The 26,988-nt window shown below is 40.1% G+C and overlaps 1 protein-coding gene across 16 annotated transcripts in view; it reads right to left on the minus strand.

Annotated features, from left to right (window-relative positions):
• Positions 1–26,988, minus strand: part of LOC101126317 (disintegrin and metalloproteinase domain-containing protein 32) — a 179,630-nt gene that overhangs the window by 83,852 nt on the left and 68,790 nt on the right. For 13 of the 16 annotated variants that reach the window (XR_008667910.2, XR_008667909.2, XR_008667911.2 and 10 more), the window contains one exon: positions 16,474–16,610. The exons of the other annotated variants lie outside the window; for them this stretch is intronic. Coding sequence is in view for 8 of the 13 variants with exons in the window: in XM_063709331.1 (XP_063565401.1) it covers positions 16,474–16,610 (137 nt within the window). In the remaining 5 variants the exon portion in view is untranslated. The remainder of the gene's footprint in view (positions 1–16,473; positions 16,611–26,988) is intronic. 16 annotated transcript variants of the gene reach the window in all.

The raw sequence follows: 26,988 nt of genomic DNA on the forward strand, positions 1-26,988 counted from the left end.
AAAAGGCAGGGGTTGCAATCCTAGTCTCTGATAAACAGACTTTAAACCAACAAAGATCAAAAGAGACAACGAAGGCCATTACATAATGGTAAAGGGATCAATTCAACAAGAAGAGCTAACTATCCTAAATATATATGCACCCAATACAGGAGCACCCAGATTCATAAAGCAAGTCCTTAGAGACCTACAAAGAGACTTAGACTCCCACACAATAATAATGGGAGACTTTAACACCCCATTGTCAACATTAGACAGATCAATGAGACAGAAAGTCAACAAGGATATCCAGGACTTGAACTCAGCCCTGGACCAAGTAGACCTAATAGACACCTACAGAACTCTCGACCCCAAATCAACAGAATATACATGCTTCTCAGCACCACATCACACTTATCCCAAAATTGACCACATAGTTGGAAGTAAAGCACTCCCCAGCAAATGTAAAAGAATAGAAATTATAACAAACTGTCTCTCAGACTACAGTGCAATCAAACTAGAACTCAGGATTAAGAAACTCACTCAAAACCACCCAACTACATGGAAACTGAACAACTTGCTCCTGAATGACTACTGGGTACATAACAAAATGAAGGCAGAAATAAAGATGTTCTTTGAAACCAATGAGAACAAAGACACAACATACCAGAATCTCTGGGACACATTCAAAGCAGTGTGTAGAGGGAAATTTATAGCACTAAATGCCCACAAGAGAAAGCGAAAGATCTAAAATTGACACCCAAACATCACAATTAAAAGAACTAGAGAAGCAAGAGCAAACACATTCAAAAGCTAGCAGAAGGCAAGAAGGAAATAAGATCAGAGCAGAACTGAACGAGATAGAGACACAAAAGAAAACCCTTCAAAAAAATCAATGAATCCAGGAGCTGGTTTTTTGAAAAGATCAACAAAATTGATAGACTGCTAGCAAGACTAACAAAGAAGAAAAGACAGAAGAATCAAATAGATGCCATAAAAAATGATAAAGGGGATATCACCACCGATCCCACAGAAATACAAACTAACATCAGAGAATACTATAAACACCCCTATGCAAATAAACTAGAAAATCTAGAAGAAACAGATAAATTCCTGGACACATACACCCTCCCAAGACTAAGCCAGGAAGAAGCTGAATCTCTGAATAGACCAATAACAGGCTCTGAAATTGAGGCAATAATTAAGAGCCTACCCACCAAAAAAAGTCCAGGACCAGATGGATTCACAGCCGAATTCTACCAGAGGTACAAGAAGAAGCTGGTATCATTCCTTCTGAAACTATTCCCATCAATAGAAAAAGAGGGAATCCTCCCTAACTCATTTTATGAGGCCAGCATCGTCCTGATACCAAAGCCTGGCAGAGACACAACAAAAAAAGAGAATTTTAAACCAACATCCCTGATGAACATCAATGCAAAAATCCTCAATAAAATACTGGCAAACCAAATCCAGCAGCACATCAAAAAGCTTATCCACCATGATCAAGTGGGCTTCATCCCTGGGATGCTAGGCTGGTTCATCAATGCAAATCAATAAACGTAATCCAGCATATAAACAGAACCAAAGACAAAAACCACATGGTTATCTCAATAGATGCAGAAAAGGCCTTTGATAAAATTCAACAGCCCTTCATGCTAAAAACTCTCAATAAATTAAGTATTGATAGGATGTATCTCAAAATAATAAGAGCTATTTATGACAAACCCACAGCCAATATCATACTGAATGGGCAAAAACTGGAAGCATTCTCTTTGAAAACTGCCACAAGACAGGGATGCCCTCTCTTACCACTCGTATTCAACATACTGTTGGAAGTTCTGGCCAGGGAAATCAGGCAGGAGAAAGAAATACAGGGTATTCAATTAGGAAAAGAGGAAGTCAAATTGTCCCTGTTTGCAGATGACGTGATTGTATATCTAGAAAATCCCATCGTCTCAGCCCAAAATCTCCTTAAGCGGATAAGCAACTTCAGCAAAGTCTCAGGATACAAAATCAATGTGCAAAAATCACAAGCATTCTTATACACCAATAACAGACAAACTGAGAGCCAAATCATGAGTGAACTCCCATTCACAATTGCTTCAAAGAGAATAAAATGCCTAGGAATCCAACTTACAGGGGATGTGAAGGACCTCTTCAAGGAGAACTACAAACCACTGCTCAACGAACTAAAAGAGGACACAAACAAATGGAAGAACATTCCATGTTCATGGGTAGGAAGAATCAATACTGTGAAAATGGCCATACTGCCCAAGGTAATTTATACATTCAATGCCATCTCCATCAAGCTACCAATGACTTTCTTCACAGAATTGGAAAAAACTACTTTAAAGTTCATATGGAACCAAAAAAGAGCCCTCATTGCCAAGTCAATCCTAAGCCAAAAGAACAAAGCTGGAGGCATCATGCTACCAGACTTCAAACTATATTACAAGGCTACAGTAACCAAAACAGCATGATACTGGTACCAAAACAGAGATATAGACCAATGGAACAGAACAGAGCCTTCAGAAATAATACCACACATCTATAACTATCTGATCTTTGAAAAACCTGACAAAAACAAGAAATGGGGAAACGATTCCCTATTTAATAAATGGTGCTGGGAAAACTGGCTAGCCATATGTAGAAAGCTGAAACTGGATCCCTTCCTTACACCTTATACAAAAATTAATTCAAGATGGATTAAAGACTGAAATGTTAGACCTAAAACCATAAAAACCCTAGAAGAAACCCTAGGCAATACCATTCAGGACATAGGCATGTGCAAGGACTTCATGCCTAAAACACCAAAAGCAATGGCAACAAAAGCCAAAATTGACAAACGGGATCTAATTAAACTAAAGAGCTTCTGCACAACAAAAGAAACTACCATCAGAGTGAACAGGCATCCTACAGAATGGGAGAAAATTTTTGCAATCTACTCATCTGACAAAGGGCTAATATCCAGAATCTACAAAGAACTCAAACAACTTTACAAGAAAAAAACAAACAACCCCATCAAAAAGTGGGCAAAGGAGATGAACAGACACTTCGTAAAAGAAGATATTTATGCGGCCAACAGACACATGAAAAAATGCTCATCATCACTGGCTATCAGAGAAATGCAAATCAAAACCACAATGAGATACCATCTCACACCAGTTAGAATGGTGATCATTAAAAAGTCAGGAAACAACAGGTGCTGGAGAGGATGTGGAGAAATAGGAACATTTTTACACTGTTGGTGGGACTGTAAACTAGTTCAACCATTGTGGAAGACAGTGTGGCAATTCCTCAAGGACCTAGAACTAGAAATACCATTTCACCCAGCCATCCCATTGCTGGGTATATACCCAAAGGATTATAAATCATGCTGCTATAAAGACACATGCACACATATGTTTATTGCAGCACTATTCACAATAGCAAAGACTTGGAACCAACCCAAATGTCCACCAGTGATAGAGTGGATTAAGAAAATGTGGCACATATACACCATGGAATACTATGCAGCCATAAAAAATGATGAGTTCATGTCCTTTGTAGGGACATGGATGAAGCTGGAAACCATCATTCTCAGCAAACTATCGCAAGGACAAAAAACCAAACACCGCATGTTCTCACTCATAGGTGGGAATTGAACAATGAGAACACTTGGACACAGGAAGGGGACCATCACACACCGGTGCCTGTTGTGGGGTGGGGGTGGTGGGGGGGATAGCATTAGGAGATATACCTAATGTAAATGACGAGTTAATGGGTGCAGCACACCAACATGGCACATGTATACATATGTAACACCCCTGCACATTGTTCACATGTACCCTAGAACTTAAGGTATAATTTTAAAAAGTTAAAAAAAAGAAATCAGGAAAACAAATCATAATTTCAATGAAAATTTAACAAAGAGATAGATATCATAAAAAAGAATCAAACAGAAACCTTGAAAGTGATTATTTCAATAAATAAAATTAAAAATACAAATGAGAGTTTCCATAGTAGACCAGATTAATCAGAAGAAAGAATTTCTGAACTTGAAGACAGAGCTTTTTAAATGACCTGATCAGACAAATTATATACATATATGACAGAAAGCCTACAAGACACATGAAACAGCATACAGGAACAAAATATTCACATTTTGGGACTAGAAGGAGAAGAGACGTAAAGGCATAGATGACTTATGTAAGGAATAATAGCTGAAACTCTCCAAAGTTTTGCAAGAGATATAGACATCAAGATACAGGTAACTAAAGATCTTGAAATATATTCAACCCAAAAAGGTCTTGTTCAAGGCACGTATAGTCAAACTACCAAAATTCAAAAACAAAGAGAGAATTCTAAAAGCAGAAAGAGAAAAATGTCAAGTCATGTATAAAGGACTACCCATGAGAATAAATGTAGATTTCTCAGCAGAAACCTTATAGGCCAGGAGAGAATGAAAGTATATATTCAAAGTACTGCAAGAAAACAACTATCAGCCAAGAATATTATACACAGCAAAGCTATCCTTCAAAAATGAAAGAGAAATAAAATGTCTTTTTCAGACAAGAAAAAAACAAAGAATTTGTCACCACTAGACTAGTCCTATAAGAAATGCTTAAGAGAATCCTAAACCAGGAAGTAAAAGGAGAATAGCTACCATCCTGAAAACACATACAAGTGTACAACTCACTGGTGGACTAGATGAGAAAAGAAAAGGAGAAGAGAAAAGAAAAGGAGAAGAGAAAAAAAAATGTTAAATGCTATCACAACCCAAATTATCTAATGTAAAGGTATACAATAAAACAGGAAGAAAGGCTAAGCATGGTGGCTCATGCCTGTAATCCCAGCATTTTGGAAGGCCAAGGTGGGTGGATCACCTGAGGTCAGGAGTTCGAGACCAGCATGGCCAACATGGTGAAACCCCATCTCCACTAACAATACAAAAGTTAGCCAGGCATGGTGGTGCACACCTGTAGTCCCAGCTACTTGAGGGGCTGAGGCAGGAGAATCGTTTGAACCCGGGAGGCAGAGGTTGCAGTGAGCCAAGATCACACCACTTCACTCCAGCCTGAGTGACAAAGTGAGACCCTGCCTAAAAGAAAAAAAGAGGAAGAATGAAAGAAAGAATATATCAATCAGAAAACAATTGACAAATGACAGGAGTAAGTCCTAATTTATTAATAACAATATCAAATGTAAATGGCTTAAATTTCTAAATTAAAAAATATAGACTGGCTGAAAGGATTTAAAAATATATATGCTGCCTATAAAAACTCACATTGTAAAGACATGTAGACCAAAAGTGAAGGAATAGGAAAAAAAAATTCTGCACAAACAGAAACCAAAAGCATGAAAGAGTAGCTATACTTATGTCAGAAAAAAAAATAGATTATAGGATAAAACACATAAAAAAAACCCGTCATTATATAATGATAAAGAGAACAATTCAGCAAGAGTACATAAAAATTATAAATATATATGCACCAAACACTGGAGCACCCAGATATATAAAACAAATATTATTAGAACTAAACAGAGAAATAGACCCCAATACAATAATAGTTGTTGACTTCAACAACCCTCTTGAAGCATTTGACAGATCATCTAGGCAGAACATCAACAAAGAAACATCAGATTTAATCTGCAGCACTATCAAGCAAATAAACCTAACAGATATATACGGAAGATTTCATCTAATAGCTGCAGTCTAAACATTCTTTTCATTAGTACATGGAACATTCTCCAGCATAGTCCACATGTTAGGCCACAAAAGAAGTCTCAATTAATTTTAAAACACTGAATACATATTAAGTACCTTCTTAGACCATATGAAATAAAAGTAAAAATCAATAATAATAGGAATTTTGAAAACTGTACAAAAACATGAAAGGTAAACGAATGCTCCTGAATAACCACTGGGTCAATGAATAAATTAAGAAGGAAACAACAAATTTCTTGAAACAAATGAAAATGAAAACAAAATATATCAAAACTAGTGACATACACAAAAGAAGTACTAAGACAGAATTTTATGACAATAAATGTCATCAAAAAAGTAGAAATATTTCAAATAACCTAATGATGTACTTCAGGAACTAGAAAAGCAAGAAAAAACCAAACCCAAAATTAGTAGAAAAAAATAAAGACCAGAGCAGAAATAAATGAAATAGAACCTAAAAAATAAAAAGAACTAAAGAAGCAAAAATTAATTTTTGGAAAATGTAAACAAAATTGATATACAGATATCTAGACTAAACAAGAAAAAATGAGTAAAGACCCAATAAATTAATAAATAATGATAAGGAGACATTACAACAGATACCACAAAAATACAAAAAATCATTAGAATCTATTGTGAACAACTCTGTGCTGACAAATCGGAAAACCTAGAGGAGACAGATAAATTCCTGGACACATACAACCTGCCAAGATTGAACAAGGAAGAAATAGAAAACCTGAACAATCTAATAACAAGTAATGAGACTGAATCAATAATCAAAAGTCTCCCAACAAAGAAAGCCCATAACCACATGACTTTACTGCTAAATTCTATCAAACATATAAGGAAGAACTAACACCAGTTTTTCTCAAACTATTCCAAAACATCAAAGAAAAGGAAATTCTCGCTAACTCAGTCTTGAGGGAGGCCAGCATTACCCTGATAGGAAAATCAGACAAGGACACAACAAAAAAAAAAGAAAACTACAGGCCAATATCCCCAATGAACATAGACACAAAAATTCTCAACAACGTATTAGTAAACCTAATCCAACAACACATCAAGGAGATATATTATATAATGATCAAGTATGATTTATACCAAGATTGCAAGGATGGTTTAACATATATGAATTAGTAAATATGATACATCACATCAATGGAATGAAGGACAAAAACTGCAAAATCATTTCAATAGCCAAAGAAAATGCATTTGATAAATTTCAACATGCCTTCATGATAAATACTATCAATAAGTTAGATATAGAAAAAATGTACCTCAGCATAATAGGGCCATATATAACAAACCCACAGCTAACACCCTACTGGACAGGAAAAAGCTTAAAGCCTTTCTCCCAATAACTGGAACAAGACAAGAATACCACTTTCACCACTTTTAACCAACATAGTACTGAAAATCCTAGCCAGAGGAATCAGGGAAGAGAAATAAAAGGCATCCAAACTGGAAATATAGAAGTCAAATTTTCCCTCCTTGTAGGTGACATGCTCTTATATATAGAAAAATCAAATATTCCACCAAAAAACTCTAAAAACTGATCAACAAATTCAGTAAAATTGCAGGATTCAAAATCAGCATACAAAAATTAGTAGCCTCTCTATTCTCCAGAAACAAACTAGCTGAATAATAAATCAAGAAAGCAATCTCATTTACAATAGCCATGAAAAATATAAAATACCTAGAAATAAACTGAACCAAGGAGGCAAAAGACTTCTACACAAAAACTACGAAACAGAGATATAAAAAAATTAAAGAGAACAAAAACATATGGAAAAACATCCACCCATGTGGAGTAGAGAAATTAATACTGTTATCATGATCATACCACCCAAAGCGATCTACAGATCCAACAAAATCCATAACAAAATACCAATAATATTCTTCACATAAGTAGAAAAAACAATCCTAAAATTAATATGGAACCACAAAAGATCCTTCAAAATATACTGTAAGTCTGTAGGAATAAATTCAGAACAGTATTGGTATAAAAACAGACAAACAGAGCAATGAAACAGAATAGAAAGCCAAGAAATAAACCCATCTATTTACAGCCAACTGATTTTCTTCATAGATACCAAGAACATATATGTGTGCTGGGAATAACTGGATATCCATATGCAGAAGAATGAAACTAGGGCCCTATCTCTAACCACATACAAAAATCAACTCAAAACGGATTAAGGACTTAAATGTAAGGCCGGAAACTGTAAAACTGCTAAAAGAAAACAGAAATATTTCAGGACATTGTTCTAGGCAGATTTTACGGCTAAGACTTCAAAAGCACAGGCAACAAAAACAAAAATAGACAAATGGAACTCTATTAAACTAAAAAACTTCTGTACAGCAAAAGAAACAATCAACGGAATGAAGAGACAATCTGTAGAATAAAAGAAAATATTTGCAAACTATTCATCCAATAGGTGGTTAATATCCAGAATATATAAGGATCTCAAAAACCTCAACGGCAAATAAAAAAATAATCGCATTTAAGGGGAGAGGTGGCAAGGTGGCCAATTAGACGCAGCCAGGAATAACATCTGCCACTGAGGGACTGGGACATTAGGAAGACTGGTGGGCTCCTAGCAGATCTTCAGAGAAGGCAATAAGAGCAGACAGAGGGAAGACACAGATGCTGGGCTGAAGGGGGAGGAAGCTGGGAACCCTACACGAGGCTACTATGCACTGGGATTTCTTCCTGGCCCCAAAACACTCCTGGGGAAAGGGTGAGTTTAACAGGCAAGAAGCAACCTGCTCTCACCACAGGCCCCTGGAATCCCAGCAGGAGGAGAACCCCCAACCACCATGGATGCTTGAGTTGGCCAGGAGAGCTGCTTACAAAAGTGGCAGAGGCAGAACTCCAACCGGTGGAGAGCCCAGAGGTTTGGTGCAGGAGTGTCAGTAGTAGAGCATGACCAGCATCACCCATCTGCCTAGGCTTAACTTCCTTCCATGAGATACTTTAGCCCTAGGGGAACTGTCGTACCTGAAGTCTGCAAAGCGGTCTTGCCCATGAGATGGGGCCAGTCTGACCTGAGCACCCCTCTAACTGGTGGCCTCTCCCACGGACCCAGCATGGCCATGACTGCTTGCAGTGCAGCCTCAGTTGCCCAGGGAGGATACCTCCTAGGGACCTGCATCATAGCTCCTGCACTGGTGGACTGCATCTGACCAGCAGAGCTCCAGCAGAGCAGCCCCCACAGACAAATATCAGCTTGCTTGTGCCCTCTCTTCACTGCAGCCTCTCTATGATGCTTTACCTATACACACTCACCCATGGCCACCACCTACAGTGCTTTGCTGGTGTGTGTGTCTGTGTGTGCAGGAGAACCTTGCCTCCCCTTCCCCGTCAGTTCAGGTGCACCCTGCCAAAACACTGCTGCCAGCATCGGTGTACCCCATACCATCCCTCTGCTGCACCACCATTGCCACTGGAGTATTGGAAGGCACAGAGCCCGCGAGCCCCACCCTTGCACTGACACTGACACCACCATAAAACTAGGCATTAAAAACAGTAAACCCACCCCTTCACTGAGCAGCCACTGCTAACCACGTGAGTGTGCACAGAGGGCACACACTGTCCTGCACCCACCAGTGCCCCCATGCTAACACCACCACCAGCACAAATACATGAACAGTAGCTGTTGGGGGCCTCCCACCCCACCCTGAGCTATGCTGTCACCATCGCTGCTACAAACACTGGTATGGAAGCTAGCACCCCAGTACACACTAGCACCCTCCTGCAACTGACAAGCATGCACCCCACTGCGCTGCCACCGCCACTGCTGTTGGCACATGCAAATAAAGATGGATCCTGCTGCCACTGCCCTAGGAAGCACTTTGGCTGGCACCACCTATTGGAATGTTGTGGCCAGCAGTCTGGGAACACCATGGCTCCTCCACAGAAGCAGGTTCCTAATCTCAAGGAGCCAGAGAACAAAGCTGGGGCATGATACTAGTCCCACAGAATTAGGGCATGCAGTCCAGGAATCCTCAGCCTAGCCTTGGCCCCCTAAAAATCTTCCAAAACAAAGCCAGTCGACTGAACCCACCTGATACCAAAATCAAACCCCCAAGGTCATCAAATATGATAAAAGAAAAAAAATTCAAAGGACAACCACATCACGGATTGAAGGAACACCAGCCCACAAAGATGAGAAAGAACCAGTGGAAGAACTCGGACAACTCAAAAAGCCAGAATGTCTTCTTTCCTCCAAACACCAAATTAGTACTCCAGCAAGGGTTATTAACCAAGGTGAGATGGCTGAAATGACAGAAACAGAATTCAGAATATAGATAGGAATGAAGATCATTGAGATTCAGGATAACATTGAACCCAATTCAAGTAACCTAAGAATCACAATAAAATGATACAGGAGCTGACAGACAAAATAGTCAGGATAGAAAAGAACATAACCAACCTGATAGAGCTGAAAAACACAGTATAAAAATGTCATAATGCAATTGCAACTATTAAGAGCAGAACAGACCAAGCCAAGGAAAGAATCTTGGAGCTTGAAGACTGGCTTTCTGAAATAAGACAGTAACACAAGAATAAAGAAAAAAGAATATAAAGGAAAGAACAAAACCTCCAGGAAATATGGGATTATGTGAAGAAACTAAGTCTACAACTCATTGGCAACCCTGAAAGATATGGGGAGAATGGAAGCAACTTGGAAAACATATTTCAGGATATCATCCTAGCTAGAGAGGCCAACATTCAAATTCAAGAAATCCAGAGAACCTCCACAATATGCTTCACAAGAAAATTATTCCCAAGACACATAGTCATCACATTCTCCAAGGTCAAAGTGAAAGAAAAAATGTTAAAGGCAGCCAGATAGAAAGGACAGGTCACCTACAAAGGGAAGCCCATCAGACTAACAGTGGACCTCTCAGCAGAAACCCCACAAGCCAGAAGAGACCAGGGGCCAATATTCAATGTTCTTAAAGAAAAGAAATTCCAACCAAGAATTTCATATTTGGCCAAACTAAGCTTCATAAGCAAAGGTGAAAAAAAGATCCTTTTCAGACAAGCAAATGCTGAGGGCATTAGTTACTATCAGATGTGCCTTACAAGAGCTCCTGAGAGAAGCACTAAATGTGGAAAGAAAAGACCATTACCAGCCACTACAAAAACACACTGAAATACACAGAGCAATGACACTATAAAGCAACCACACAAACAAGTCTGCAAAATAACCAGCTAACAGCATGATGGCAGGATCAAATTCACACATATTTATATTGACCCTTAGTGTAAACAGGCTACATGCCCCAATTAAAAGGCATGGAGTGGTAAGCTAGAAAAAGAAATAAGACCCAATGATATGCTGTCTTCAAGAAAACCATCTCACATACAATGACATCCATAGGCTCAAAATAAAAGAATGGAGAAAAATCTACCAAGCAAATGGAGAACAGAAAAAAGCAGGTGTTGCAGTCCTAATTTCAGGCAAACAGACTTTAAACCGACAAAGATGAAAAAAGACAAAGAAGGGCATTACATAATGGTAAAGGTTAGAAATGACAAAGGGGATGTTACACTGACCCCACAGAAATGCAAATAACCATCACAGACTACTACAAACACCTCTATGCACACAAGCTAGGAAATCTAGAAGAAATGAATAAATTCTGGGACACATACAATCTCCTAAGACTGAACTAGCAAGAAATTAAATCCCTGAACGGACCAAAAACAAGTTCTGGAATTGATTCAATAATAAATAGCCAACTAACCAAAAGAGAAAACCCAAGACCAGACGGAGTCACAGCCAAATTCTACCAGATGTACAAAGAAGACCTGGTACCATTCCTGCTGAAACTCCTTCTTTACATCATATACATAAATCAACTCAAGATTGATTAAAGACTTAAATGTAAAGCCCAAAATGTAAAAAACCTGGAAGACAGCCTAGGCAATAATCATTCTGTACATAGGAACTGGAAACATTTCATGATGAAGACTCTAAAAGCAATTACAACAAAAACAAAAACTGACAAATGAGATCTGATTAAACTAAAGAGCTTCTGCACAGCAAAAGAAACTATCAACAGAGTAAACAAACAGCTTACAGAACAGGAGAAAATATTTTCAAACTATGTATCTGATAAAGGTCTAATATCCAGCATCTATAAGGAACCTAAACAAATTTACAAGAAAAAAACAACCCTATTAAAAAGTGGGCAAAGGACATGAATAGGCACTTTTTAAAAGAAGACACACATGCAGCAAACAAGCATATGAAAAAAAGCTCCATACCACTGATTATTTGAGAAATGCACATCAAAACTACAATGAGATACCTTCTCATACCAATCAGAATGGTTATTATTAAAAAGTCAAAAAATAACAGATGCTGGTGAGGTTGTGGAGAAAAAGGAACACTTATACACTGTTGGTGGGAGTGTAAATTAGTTCAACCATTGTAGAAAACGTGTGTTGTTTCCTCAAAAAGCTAAAAATAGAATGACCATTCAACCCAGCAATGTGACTACTGGATATATACCCAAAGGAATATAAATCGTTCTATCATAAAGACTCATGCATATATATGTTTATTGCAGCACTATTCACAACAGCAAAGACATGAAGTTAACCTAAATGCTCATCAGTGGTAGACTAGATAAAGACAATGTGGTACATGCACACCACGGAATACTATGTAACCATAAAAAGAATGAGATCATGTTTTTTGCAGGACGATGGATGGAGCTGGAGGCCATTATCTTTAGCAAACTAACACAGGAACAGAAAACTAAATACCACATATTTGGGAGCTAAAGGATGAGAACACATAGACACATACAGAGGAACAATAGACACTGGGTCCTACTTGAGGGTGGAAGGTGGGAGGAGGGAGAGGATCAGAAAAAAACTACTGGGTACTAGGCTTAGTAGATGGGTGGCAAAACAATCTGTACAACAAACCCCCATGACTCAAGTGTACCTATATAACAAACCTGCACAGGTACACCTGAACCTAAAATAAAAATTTTAAAACACACACACAAGTAAATCTCACTTAAAAGTGGGCAAAGGATTTGAACAGACATTTCTCAAAGGAAGACATACAAATTGCCAACCTGCTCTCTTTTCTGACACGAAAAAATATTCAGCATCAGTAATCATTGGAAATTTTTAAAACAACACCGCCATGAGATATCATCTCACCCCAGTTAGAATGGTTATTATCAAACAACATAAAAACTAACAAATACTGGTGATGATGTTGAGAAAAGGCAACTCATACGCTGTTAGTGGGAATGTAAATTCATACAGCCATGATAGGAAGTATTGCGGAGGTTTCTCAAAAAACTAGAACTAGAACTACAATACAAACTAGCAATCTTTGTACTTGGTATTTATCCAAAGTAAAGGAAATCAGTATATTAGAAAGATACCTGAACCTTCATGTTTATTGCAGCACTATTCACAATAGCTGAAACATGGAATAAACCTAAGTGTGAATCAGTGGATGAATGGATAAAGAAAATGTGGTATACATCACAATGGAATACTATTCAGCCATAGAAAAGAAGTAAACTTTTTCATTTGTAACAACATGAATGGAACAGAAGGTCATTATGTTAAGTGAAAAAAGCCAGGCACAGAAAGGTAAATATCACAATTCTCAATCATGTGCAGGACTTTAAAAGTTTAACTCATAAAGATATAGACTAGACACTTTCGGAGGCCAAGGCAGGCGGATCACGAGGTCAGGAGATCGAGACCATCCTGGCTAACATGGTGAAATCTCGTCTCTACTAAAAATACAAAAACAAAATTAGCCAGGCGTGGTGGCGGGCGCCTATAGTTCCAGCTGCTCGGGAGGCTGAGGCAGGAGAATGGCGTGAACCCGGGAGGCAGAGCTTGCAGTGAGCCGAAGCTTGCAGTGAGCCGAGATCGCGCCACCGCACTCCAGCCTGGGCAACAGAGCGAGACTCCATCTCAAAAAAAAAAAAAAAAAAAGATATAGAGTAGAATAATGCTTTCCAGAGACTGGGAAGAGTGGGTAGGGGAATGAAGAGAGGTTGGTTAATAAGTAGACACAGTTAGATAGAAAGAATAAGTTCTAGTGTTCAATAGCAAAGTAGGGTGACTGTAATTAATGGTAATTTATTGTATATTTCAAAATAGCTAGAAGAGGAGATTTGATGTTTTCAACACAAAGAAATGATAAATGTTTGAGAGGACGGCTATTCTAAATACCCTGATTTGATCATCACACACGTATACAGATATGAAAATATCACGTGTACCAAATAAATACGTACAATTATTATATATCAATAGAATTTTTTCAATAATAATAATACATTTGGACACAGTTTTACCCAAAAAATGATATAATGGAAGGAGCGCTTAAGTATAAAAGTGAATTTTGAACAAATACATATGAATATTCTCTTGCTACTTAGTTTAAGCAAATGCCAATATATTAAGTCTTCTACATGAAGGAAGTGTAGACTAGAGAACGAAACAAGGCTTTGAAATTAGATAAACTTGTTGACTAATACCAACCCTATGACTTATGAGGCCTTAGGCAAAGTGATTAAATTATCTAAGTCTTAGTATTTTCATCTGCATAATAGGGATAATGCCTATCTACCTCATAGATAGGTGAGGCTGTGAGAATTAAGTATAATTAAATAAGTGAAGTGTCTAATTCAATTATCTGGCTTTTAATAGGTACACAGTAAATCACTGCTAGTATTACTGACACCTGCTAAAGCGTGTCCACTAATTAACTGTATATCTAGTAAATGTAGATCACTTCAGCTACTTATACTCCAGGGCTTTTTAATAAACACATTAAATTGAAATATGTAATTAATTACATGGTTTCTTTGAGAATTAACATAATGTGTGAGATGTACTGTGGATATGCAAAAGAGTTACACATGTGTGCTATTATTAGATTTTGTAAAAATTAATATAATACTCTACTCATACACCAGAGATTTGTAAGAAATTGGAGATTATATATGAAAGCATTTTAAACATAAAGTACCACATGAACTTAAAGGTTTACTAATACAGGCTCAAAACCCAAGTCTGCCACAAACTAGCCATCTGACCATAAGTAATTATCCTTTTTATAACTTAGCCTCTCATCTGTAAAAATGGGAATAATAGGAACTGCCCTGTAGAGATATTGTGAGAATCAAGTAAGTTAACATATGTAAAGTGCTTGGGATGGTCTCTAGAACATAGTAAGTACAATGTAAATATTTGTTCATCTTATTATCATTAATCTTAGGCTCTGGGTGACCTACACAAAACATTGTCCTAGCATACTTGAGAATAGCTGGCCATATGAACAATGAGCCCAAAATAATTATTCTTATATTGTTGTGATAGATGGATGGATAGATAGATAGATAGATAGATAGATAGATAGATAGATAGATAGATAGACAGACAGACAGACAGACAGATAGACAGATTCCATTTATCCATCTATATGGACATATGCATATCAATTATATATATACATATATGGATATGTGTGATTACGTGTGTTTGTGTGTGTATATGTACATATATACACACATTCCTTTCAGAGCTAATTTGTAATATAATTGCATGTGTATATACATATGAAATATGTTGAGTTTGAGCTATTTTTGTGGGTATATATGTTGAGTTTGAGTTGTTTTTAGAACATAAGAGTTAACCCTTAAAAGGTGCTTAGGAGTACCCATAAAAATAATATGTTTTCAAAATTTAATGTCTTATTTTCACTTTTGACCTTTGACCTTTTAACCTATGATAGGTTACCCACATCATAGGCCATATTTGCAAACAGAAAAACTACAAAATGCTAATGACACCTGCTGTAGTTCTTGTCTGATATATCATCTGGGGAAGATTAATAAGTTTAGAAATCACTGTAGCTAATCAATCACATACTTATAGAATTCTACAGTTTAGAAAACCCTTTCCTATTTCATTTTTTTCTTTTATTCTTACATCACCCTGTGAAATAAAAGAATAGGCATAATTATTCCCATTTAAAGATGAGAAAAGTAAACTTAGGCAAAGTCAAGTAATTTATCCAAAGTCACACAAATATATATATATATATATATTTTGGTCTCCAACTAGGACTTCTTACTCTTTTGGATGTTAGGGGTTTTTTTCATAAAATCAAACAATTCTAAAAGCAAAACCAAAAACACCTTGTCTAAAACAAAGGCCACTTATTATGTTCTGCTGACATATTTTTAAAGATCCTGGCCAGGCGCGGTGGCTCACGCCTGTAATCCCAGCACTTTGGGAGGCCAAGGCGGGCGGATCATGAGGTCAGGAGATCGAGACCATCCTGGCTAACATGGTGAAACCCGGTCTCTACTAAAAATACAAAAAATTAGCCGGGCACGGTGGCGGGCACCTGTAGTCCCAGCTACCCGGGAGGCTGAGGCAGGAGAATGGTGTGAACCCGGGAGGCAGAGCTTGCAGTGAGCCGAGACAGCGCCACTGCAGTCTGGCCTGGGCAAAAGAGCGAGACTTCATCTCAAAAAAAAAATCCATACTAAGTGCTTTCATATTCTTTTGCTAATATATCTTGCAGATTGGATTTGTTATCCTTGATTATCTTTAGTTTATACTTTATACTACTTTTACATTTAAAATTACATGTTTTTACTTGGTGAATTTGGTCCATTGATAGCTAATTTGTGCTTTAAGTAAATACTAAATTTTCACACTCTGAATATTTAAAATGAAATAAACATAAGCAATAAATAAATACTTTGTTAAAACTTACACAACTTCTGGATTCATTATACAGGTGGATTCTGAACATTGACATTTCTTTGGGTCATCATATGATATTCCCAGACTGAGTGCCAGCATCTGGGTGACAATAACTGCAAATGCCTCCAGAGTTATCTTCTTGGGGTACTATAATAACAACAAAGAAAATTCTAAGGAAAGATAATTCTCTAAAGGGTGGTAAAAATAATTTTCTAATTATGAATATTTTATTATTTTATCAAATGCTAAAGAATTAGGGAGATATGGATCCTTGAACAGGTGAGAAGCTGAAGCTCTTCTTATGAAGTTTTACTGAGATAGAAGCACACTGAGTGTATGCCAAGCTTTGTGATAATTTAACAACTGAACACCTAACATAATTCTTAGGTAGTTACTATCAATATATAAAAGAATTGTTTTGATAAAGAAAATCTACATTACACTGTTGGTTATATGGACCATAATCTTCAACTCATCTAACTTTTTACAAGAGCTCTAATACTCATTTTGGATAATCCATATAATCTCCCCTAACCCCCAGCTCATGAAATGGCCACTAACCAAATTACCCAATTTAAGTGCTCACCCTGCTGCCTACTAGGAACCTCATTGACACAGTGACTGGTATGAAAAGAAGCCACAGAAAACAGATCCTTCAGATTGCACTATTGGATTAGGCTGTTTACATATTTAACACAGATAACTTCCTTGCGAAAAAGAAATGGGGCATTGGTAATTCATGGTATGCAATGACATCATGATTTCTCAAATTATCACCAAAGCTGGCATAGGATATGATGCAGGAGGAGGAAGATAAAGACATTTAATTGCTATGGTGACAATAGGGATAATAAAGATTTTGGAGTCAATTAATTTCTTATAACAGCCCTAAAGGATGCACATAATGAAGAACAGAAAGGGAACGCTGCAAATGAGCAATGGAAAATGCAAACGGAATCAGAAAGCCTCTGCAGCAGCAATGAAGTAACTCATCTGTAGTCATGGATTGACATGGCTGAGGACCAAGCTGGAACCTACCAGATTTGGTGGGAAAAGCATTAGAATCTGAAACTTGGGAGGTGAACAATTGGAATAACATCTCTTTACTTCCCTTGCCAGCAGAGGAAGCCCTCTCCAAACAATGAGAGAGCCCCTGCATTTAAAAAAAAAAAAAAGTTTTAATGACAATAGCTGGGACATTAGTCTCACTACCCCCCCACACTGCCTCTAGGTCCAAATCAAGAATTAATTCTCAACATGGTCTTGAAGGAGAAGTATCAATGTACTGCTCTGGAAGGGGATAATTTATACTTTGAAAGGGATTGATCAGACAGTATGAAATAGAAGGCTGGACTGGAACAAATTTATTGTAATTCATGACTCACCTGGGATTTTGTATTTAATGTGCCAAGTAAAAGCAGGAGTCATGTTAACTGAAATTAGACTTAATGGGAGCCTACTGTCAGTAAGGTCAAAATACTAGAGCTTTCCTGGCATACTGTATGGTGAAAAAGTGCTGAGTTTCAGGAATATGGTAATATTGAATGAATCTACTGTGTGAAACCTGTTGGGTAACTACCCTTCATCAAACATTCAAAGAGAGCTGGGAGGATATTTCCTTCAAGACACTTGGAAATGCTTTGCTGAAAGACACACCAATATCATCAAAAATCTCTGCTGTTTTTTGTTTGTTTGTTTGTTTGTTTGTTTGTTTTTTGTAGACTGGAGATGACGGTAGCATAGTGCAATGGATCTTGGTTCTCTGAAACCAATTGGAATTTTTTTTTTTTTTTGAGATGGAGTTTCACTCGTGTTGCCTAGGTTGGAGTGCAATGGCATGATCTTGGCTCACTGCAACCTCCACCTCCTGGGTTCAAGTGATTCTCCTGCCTCAGCCTCTCGAATAGCTGAGATTACAGGCACCCACCACTATGCCTGGCTAATTTTTGTATTTTTAGTACAGACCGGGTTTTGCCATGTTGCCCAGGCTTGTCTCGAACTCCTGACCCCCAAGTGATCCACCTGCCTCAGCCTCCCAAAGTGCTGGGATTAGAGGCATGAGCCACCACGCCCAGCCCCAACAGGAACATTGGGACCAGGAGTGTTACAGGCCATGCGGCACAGCTTAACTGAGACAAGGTGGGTGCAATTACCACCATAGGCTAAAGGGGCTTACAGATTATCAAAGCTGTTTTGACCTACAGGGATTATGATTATTATTTCAGGGACCCTAAAAATAAAATATATGAGCATCATACTGAAGGTTTTCTTGACATTCTAGGTCTGGTGGCAAAAACTTAACATGAGTTGCTGTGATGCAGATTCCCAGAACTAAACCAATTCACAACCTCAGGGATTCTCAACTAAGTCAGGAACCTGCCATACAGATGAAACTGACTATTCCCCCAAGCCTTCCACAGAGGGACCTGTAGCTATTCACTAGAATAACTGTGCACACAGGAAAAGAAAATAGCTAGGACTTCTGGGGCTTATTGGTTTCTGAGTCAGAACTAAAGTTACCCTGAAAAACTGAATACCACCTTAGTCTACTGGTCTAAGTGCAGGCTTATGGAGGTCAGGTAGTCAGAAGAAACTTGTTTCAAGTTCATCTAACAGTAAATCCAAAAGAACTTCAGATATGTCCTACTATTATTTTCCAAATCCCAGAATTATGGCTGGAATAGAAATACTAGCACATATTGTCTGCTGACCAATGGGAGTGAGACATGTTATGATAGGGAGGGCCAAGAGGAAGTGCCTGGAACTGCTCCCAAGATGATAAATCAAGAGTAATATGGCATCCCTTGGGGAATTGCATACTACTTATATTAGTGTCGCCATTAAAGTTTGAAATTATAGGAGTAATGATACATGTCACATAATCATTTAACTTGTTTGTTTGCCTGGTGCAAAAGCAAAAGATAGATAATGACTGTAAATTATCCTCTGAAACTGATCTGCCTTTCTAAACAGCTCGAGCACTCTACCTGCCATCAACAGAAGCCAGTGATGAGCCTCCACCTTACCACTATGCCCCTGTTGGATTAGCCAGTCAACTGGAGATAGGTTTATTACAGTGGACTGCTCATTCATTGAAGGAGCAACGATTTGTCCTCGTGTATCCCAGGTATGGATTTTCCTTGCCTGCCTGCAGTGATTCTGAAGCACGACATTCCTGCGCTTAAAGAATGTCTTCTACATCACCACACACTATTGTTTCTGACCAGGGTCACATCTTGTGGCCTAGTATTTATAGAAATGGGTTCATTACTACAAGATTTACTTATCACATGTCCTGTAACACAGAAGCAACTGGCTTAATACAAGACTGTAATGGCTGGCTAAAGATTCAGTTGTGGCACCAGCTAAGGAACAACATCCAGAGAGGTAGGAAGGATGTCACTAATGATTTTTTAAATATCCTAAAGCAGCAGCCAAAACTTGGTGCCATTTCCCCCATAGCCACTAGGCTTGAGTCTGAGAACAGAGTGAGGGATGATGAGGAAAGATGGGATGAGAATTGCTAGATAAGTTGCTGCATACTAGCTGGCAGAGGCTGTGGTGACTTACTATACTATATTGGGAATATACTATATTGGGAATAGCCCCAGGCTGGTGCGGCACTGCATGCAGAGTTACTCTGGGCCTAAAGTTTCTGGTATGGTAGGGGTGAATTAGAGGCAGACATTTAACTTCCCCACCATTCTGGGACCATTTGTGAGAGGCTCACTCCTGTCTCATCACAGAGGAACCACTGGGAGTGCTGGTAGGGCTAAGCCATCTGGGTCAGTTGGAGATGAAAAATAGTGGTGGGGCTCACAGTGATCAGCACATGATTCTTTGGGGTTGCTCTTCATTCTGGCCAATGGGGGTGCCACGCCAGAAAGACTAGCCAACAGCATCATGCTGCAGGAAACACGATACAGATTCCAAACATACAAAAATACTGCCTAGCCAGGGAAGGCAACCTACAATACTGCTCCATCAGAAACAATCACAGAACCCAGCCAGTATCCCCACCAGATGTTAGAGTCCAGCCAGTGGTCTCACTAGACCACGGAGCACAGCCAACTATACCATTTGACCTCAGAGTACGGGAAGCAACCAAGCCCAACTAGAGAACCCAACACCAAGGTCTGCCTGTCCACGGTTGTAACCAATGGCATCCAGAATCCCAGGTTACAGTAAAAGTAAAGGTCTGTTACCAGAAAAGAACACCTGCAAAAGCTAGAAGACGTGAACATCTCCTCAAATGCATAGAGACACAAGGATTACGAAAAATCAGGAAAATATGACATCACAGAAAGAAACTAATAAAGCTCCTGCAGTGTACCCAGAAGAAAGGATATTTATGAAATGACTGACAAAGAATTCAAAATAATCCTCTTCTGGGAGATGTTGGTCAAAGAATGGATATTTAAAGATAGATAGGAAGAATACATTCAGGAGTTCTATTGTACCGCTTGGTAACTACAGTTAATGATGATAAATCGTATTCTTGAAAAATGCTAAGAGAGTGGATGTTAAGCATTCTCACCATAAAAATGATAAGTATGTGAGGCAATGCATTTGTTAGCTAGATTTAACCATTTTATAATGTATACAGTCTTCAAAACATCATGTTGTGCATGGTAAAGGCAGACAATTTTATATGTCAATTTAAAAAATAAATGAATTTGAAATAAAAGAAACAACAATCTTTCTCTACTCACATAGTCATGAATCTTTGTTCCTTTTTTTAATCTTCCAGAGCTTTACTGTTTAACTTGCACATATAGAGCTATAATCTATTTATATTTTGTCTTTCAAATAGCATCAAGTCAGAGTAGAGTTTCTTTTATCAAAAAGCCCATCTGCTAACCAGTGCACTACAGTGTCGCCTTTGTAAAAAATTTAGTGTATGCCTATACATTTTTTTGTTTCTGAACTCTCTGGTCTATTGGTCTATTTGTCTATCACTGCACCTGTCCGTGTCTTAATTACTAAGTGTTTATAATGTCTTGATATAAACTATAATATGTCCCTCAACTTTGTCGTTCTTCAAAATTATTGTGGCTTTGTAAAAGTGTAAGTATAAAAATTGTGTTTTACACTTCCTTGAATTTATCTCCTCCCACAATTTTATCCTATGCCTTGCCTCAGCCACTCATTCTTATGTTTCACACTCTAGCCCTTGTCAACAGATCTTTATCAATAACTGCCACTCCTCCATCATCTTAGTAACTGCATCTCACAGACTGATCATCTGCATTTTTTCCTGATTACTCCTCTAGCACCTCCAACAATTCATGAACCAGCCAGCACATCTAACTCATGGTTCCAACCACATTTTCACTGTTCCTAACTTCCTTACTAACTTCTCTCTTTCACTCATCAGTTCAAATTCCTTTACATACACCCTGAATTTCCTTGCCATCTTTTCACTTCATAATGACTTGGCAAAAATATGATACACTGGTCTTCAAAATGCTGAGGTAGGAAGATGTTAGGACAAAGATTCTATACCTAGCCCAATTATCAATCAAATGTTAATGTGTCCGGAATTGGTGGGTTCTTGGTCTCACTGACTTCAAGAATGAAGCCGCGGACCCTCGCAGTGAGTGTTACAGCTCTTAAGGTGGCGTGTCTGGAGTTTGTTCCTTCTGACGTTTGGATGTGTTCAGAGTTTCTTCCTTCTGGTGGGTTCGTGGTCTCACTGGCTCAGGAGTGAAGCTGCAGACGTTCGCAGTGAGTGTTACAGTTCTTAAGGCAGCACGTCTGGAGTTGTTCGTTCCTCCTGGTGGGCTCGTGGTCTCGCTGGCTTCAGGAGAGAAGCTGCAGATCTTCGTGGTGAGTGTTACAGCTCATAAAAGCAGTGTGGACCCAAAGAGTGAGCAATAGCAAGATTTATTGCAAAGAGTGAAAGAACAAAGCTTCCACAGTGTGGAAAAGGACGCAAGTGGGTTGCCACTGCTGGCTAGGGCAGCCTGCTTTTATTCTCTTATCTGGCCCCACCCACATCCTGCTGATTGGTAGAGCCAAGTGGCCTGTTTTGACAGGGCGCTGATTGGTGCGTTTACAATCCCTGAGCAAGATACAAAGGTTCTCCACCTCCCCATCAGATTAGTTAGACACAGAGTATGGACACACAGGTTCTCCAAGGCCCCACCAGAGCAGCTAGATACAGAGTGTCGACTGGTGCACTCACAAACCCTGAGCTAGACAGAGGGTGCTGATTGGCATGTTTACAAACCTTGAGCTAGATACAGAGTGCCAATTGGTGTATTTACAATCCCTGAGCTAGACATAAAGGTTCTCCAAGGCCCCACCAGAGCAGCTAGATACAGAGTGTCGATTGGTGCACTCACAAACCCTGAGCTAGACACAGGGTGCTGATTGGTGTGTTTACAAACCTTGAGCTAGATACAGAGTGCCAATTGGTGTATTTACAATCCCTGAGCTAGACATAAAGACTCTCCACCTCCCCACCAGACTCAGGAGCCCAGCTGGCTTCACCCAGTGGATCCCGCAAGGGGGCTGCAGGTGGAGCTGCCTGCCAGTCCCGCGCCATGTGCTCGCACTCCTCAGCCCTTGGGCGGTCGATGGGACTGGGCGCGGTGGAGCAGGGGGCGGCGCTCGTCGGGGAGGCTCGGCCGCAAAGGAGCCCACAGAGGCGGGGGAGGCTGAGGCGGGGGAGGCTCAGGCATGGCGGGCTGCAGTCCGGAGGCCTGCCCCGCGGGAAGGCAGCTAAGGCCCGGCGAGAAATCGAGCGCAGCACCGGTGGGCTGGCACTGCTGGGGGACCCAGTACACCCTCTGCAGCCGCTGGCCCGGGTGCTAAGCCCCTCACTGCCTGGGGTCGGCAGGGCCGGCCCGCTGCTCCGAGTGCGGGGCCCGCCAAGCCCACGCCCACCTGGAACTCCAGCTGGCCCGCAAGCGCTGTGCGCAGCCCCAGTTCCCACTCGCGCCTCTCCCTCCACACCTCCCTGCAAGCTGAGGGAGCCAGCTGTGACCTTGGCCAGCCCAGAAAGGGGCTCCCACAGTGCAGCGGCGGGCCGAAGGGCTCCTCAAGTGCCGCCAAAGTGGGAGCCCAGGCAGAGGAGGCACCGAGAGCAAGCGAGGGCTCTGAGGACTGCCAGCAAGCTGTCACCTCTGATTAAGACAAAATAAAAGTGTTTTCATTGAAGGGGGTAGGACCAAGATGGCTGATTAGAGGCAGCTACAGTCCCCAGCTCTCATGGAAAGGAATGAAAACGGCAAGCAAATTCTACACTTTCAACTGAGGTATCCAGGTTCTTACACTGGGACCGACTAGGCAGACGGCTTGACCCACGGAGAGCAAGGAAAAGCAAGGTGCGGTGATGGCCCACCCAGGAGTGGCATGGAGCCAGGGAAGCCCACATCCCCAGCTAAGGGAAGTGGTGAGTGATTGTGCAGCCCCACCTTGAAAACCATGCTTTTCCCATGGCTCTTTGCAACCCATGGATCAGGAGATCCCCTCATGAGCCCATGTCACCAGGGCCTTGGGTCCAAAGCACAGAGAGTGTGGAGCCTCAGGGAAGCAGCCATTTGGGCATACTATGGACACCCAGGAGTTTTGAATACCCTAGCCCCAGGAATTCCTGCCAGGCGGGAGATCCATTCATGCATTCCTGTAGGAAGGGGGTTGAATCCAGGGAGCCAAGTAGTGTTGTTCTGCAGGCCCGACTTCCACAGCACCTCTCAAGTTAAGACCCACTGGCTTGGAATTCGAGCCAGCCAGTAGCAGCAGGCTGGAGACTGACTGAGATGGACTAAGTTCCTTGGGGAAGGAGCGGCCACATCTCTGTGCTTCAAGTTGGCCATTCTAGCCTGCTGTCTCTGGAGACTCCAGGTAGTCCAAACCAGAACCCTGATCTCTCTCTGGGATGAAGCTTCCAGGGGGAAGGGATGGCCATAGTATCTGTGGTTCAGCCAACTATGCCTTTCCAGCCTGCTGGCTCTAGAGAGTCTGGGTGGTCTAGACGAGGAGGGCTCCCCCAAACACAGCACATCTGCTCTGTGAAGGGACAGCCAGACTGCTTCTTTAAGCGGGTCCCTGATCCCATTCCTCCTGACTGGGTGAGACCTCCTACAGACATCACCTACAGGAGTATATGGGCTAGTATAAGGTAAGTGCCCTCCTGGGATGGAGCTCACAGAGGAAGAAGCAGGTTGCCATCTTTGCTGTTTCCTAGCCTTCACTGGTGATACCTCCACGTGTGGGAGAGACTGAGGCAACTAGGGTCTGGAGTGAACCCCCAGTGAACTGCAGCAGCCCTATGAAAGAGTGGCCTGACTGTTAAAAGGAAAAACAAACAGAAAGCCACAACAATAACATCAACAAAAAAGGCCCCACAAAAACCCCATTCAAAGGTCAGCAACCTCAAAGATCAAAGGTAGATAGCCCACAAAGATGAGAAAAATCAATGCAAAAACACTGAAAACTTAAAAAGCCAGAATGTCTCTGCTCCTCCAAATGACCCCAATATCTCCCAGCAAGGGCACAGAACTGGGCTGAGGCAGAGATGGCTGAAATGACAGAAGTAGTCTTCAGAAGGTGGGTAATAACAAACTTTGTTGAGCTAAAGGAGAATGTTGTAACCCAACGCAAAGAAGCTAACAATCATAATAAAACAATACAGGAGCAGTTAACCAGAATAGCCAGTTTATAAAGGATCATAACTGACCTGATGGAGGTGAAAAACACAACGCAAGAAATTCACAATGCAATCACAAGTATCAATAGCAGAACAGACCAAGAGGAGGAAAAAATATCAGAGCTTGAAGACTGTTTTTCTGAAATAAGACATTCAGGCAAGAACAGAGAAAAAAGAAGGAAAAGGAATTAACAAAACCTCTGAGAAATATGGGATTATATTAAAAGACTGAACTTACAACTGATTAAGATACCTGAAAGAGATGGGGAGAACAGAACCAAGTTGGAAAACATACTTCAGGATGTCATCCAGAACTTCCTCAACCTAGCAAGACAGACCAACATTCAAATTCAGGAAATCCAGAGAACCCCAGTAAGATACTCCATGAGAAGTTCAGCCCCAAGACACCCAATCATCAGATTCTCCAAGGTCAAACTGAAAGTAAAAAAAAAAAAATGTTAAGGCAGTCAGATGGAAAGGCCAGGTCACCTACAAAAGGAAGCCCATCAGAATAACAGCAGACTTTTCAGTGGAACCTTGCAAGCCAGAAGAGATTGGGGGCCAATATTCAACATTCTTATAGAAAAGAATTTTCAACCCAGAATTTCATATTGAGCCAAACTAAGCTTCATAAACAAAAGAGAAATAAGATCCTTTTCAGACAAGCAAATGCTGAGGGAATACATCATCACCAGGCCTGCCTTACAAGAGCTCCTGAAGGAAGCACTAAATATGGAAATGAAAAACAACTATCAGCCACTACCAAAACACATTGAAGTACACAGATCAGTAACACTATGAAGCAACCACATAAAAAAGTCTGCAAAATAACCAGCTAGAATCATGATGACAGGATCAAATTTACACAGAACAACATTAATTTTAAATGTAAATAGGCTAAATGTAAATAGGCTAAATGCCCAAATTAAAAGACACAAATGACAAGATGAATAAAGAGTCAAAACCCATTGGTATACTGCCTTCAAGATAGCCATCTCCCATGCAAAGACACATAGGCTCAAAATAAAGGGATGGCTGGGAGCTGGGAGCAATCACTCAAGCCTGTAATCACTCAAGCACTTTGGGAGACCAAGGCGGGCAGGTCACTTGAGGTCAAGAGTTCAAGACCAGCCTGGCCAACATAGTGAAATCCTGTCTCTACTGAAAACACAAAAAATTAGCCAAGCATGGTGATGTGTGCCTGTAATCCCAGCTACTTGGGAGGCTGAGGCAAGAGAATCTCTTGAACCTGGGAGGCAGAGGTTGCAGTGAGCCGAGATCATGCCATGGCACTCCAGCCTGGGCAACAGAGTGAGACTCCTGTCTCCAAAAAAAAAAAGGAGGAGATGAAGAAAAATTTACCAAGCAAATGAAAAACAGAAAAAAGTTGGAGTTGCAATCCTAGTTTCTTACAAAACAGACTTTAAACCAACAAAGATCAAAAAAGACAAAGAAGGGCATTACATAATGGGAAAGGGTTCAATTCAATAAGAAGAGCTAACTATCCTAAATACATAAGCACCCGATACAGGAGTACCCAGATTCATAAAGCAGGTTCTTAGAGACCTACGAAGAGACTTAGACTCCCACACAATAATAGTGGGAGACTTTAACACCCCACTGACAATATTACACAAATCATTGAGACAGAAAATTAACAAAGATATACAGGACTTGAACTCAGCTCTGGATCAAGTGGACCTGATAGATATCTACAGAACTCTCCACCCCAAAATCAAGAGAATATACATTCTTCTCATTGCCACACAGTACTTACTCTAAAATCAATCACATAATCAAAAGTAAAACACTCCTCAGCAAATGCAAAAGAACTGTAATCATAACAAACAGTCTCTCAAACCACAGCAC

Source organism: Gorilla gorilla, chromosome 7 (genome assembly GCF_029281585.2).
Source record: "Gorilla gorilla gorilla isolate KB3781 chromosome 7, NHGRI_mGorGor1-v2.1_pri, whole genome shotgun sequence".
Lineage (NCBI taxonomy): Eukaryota > Metazoa > Chordata > Mammalia > Primates > Hominidae > Gorilla > Gorilla gorilla.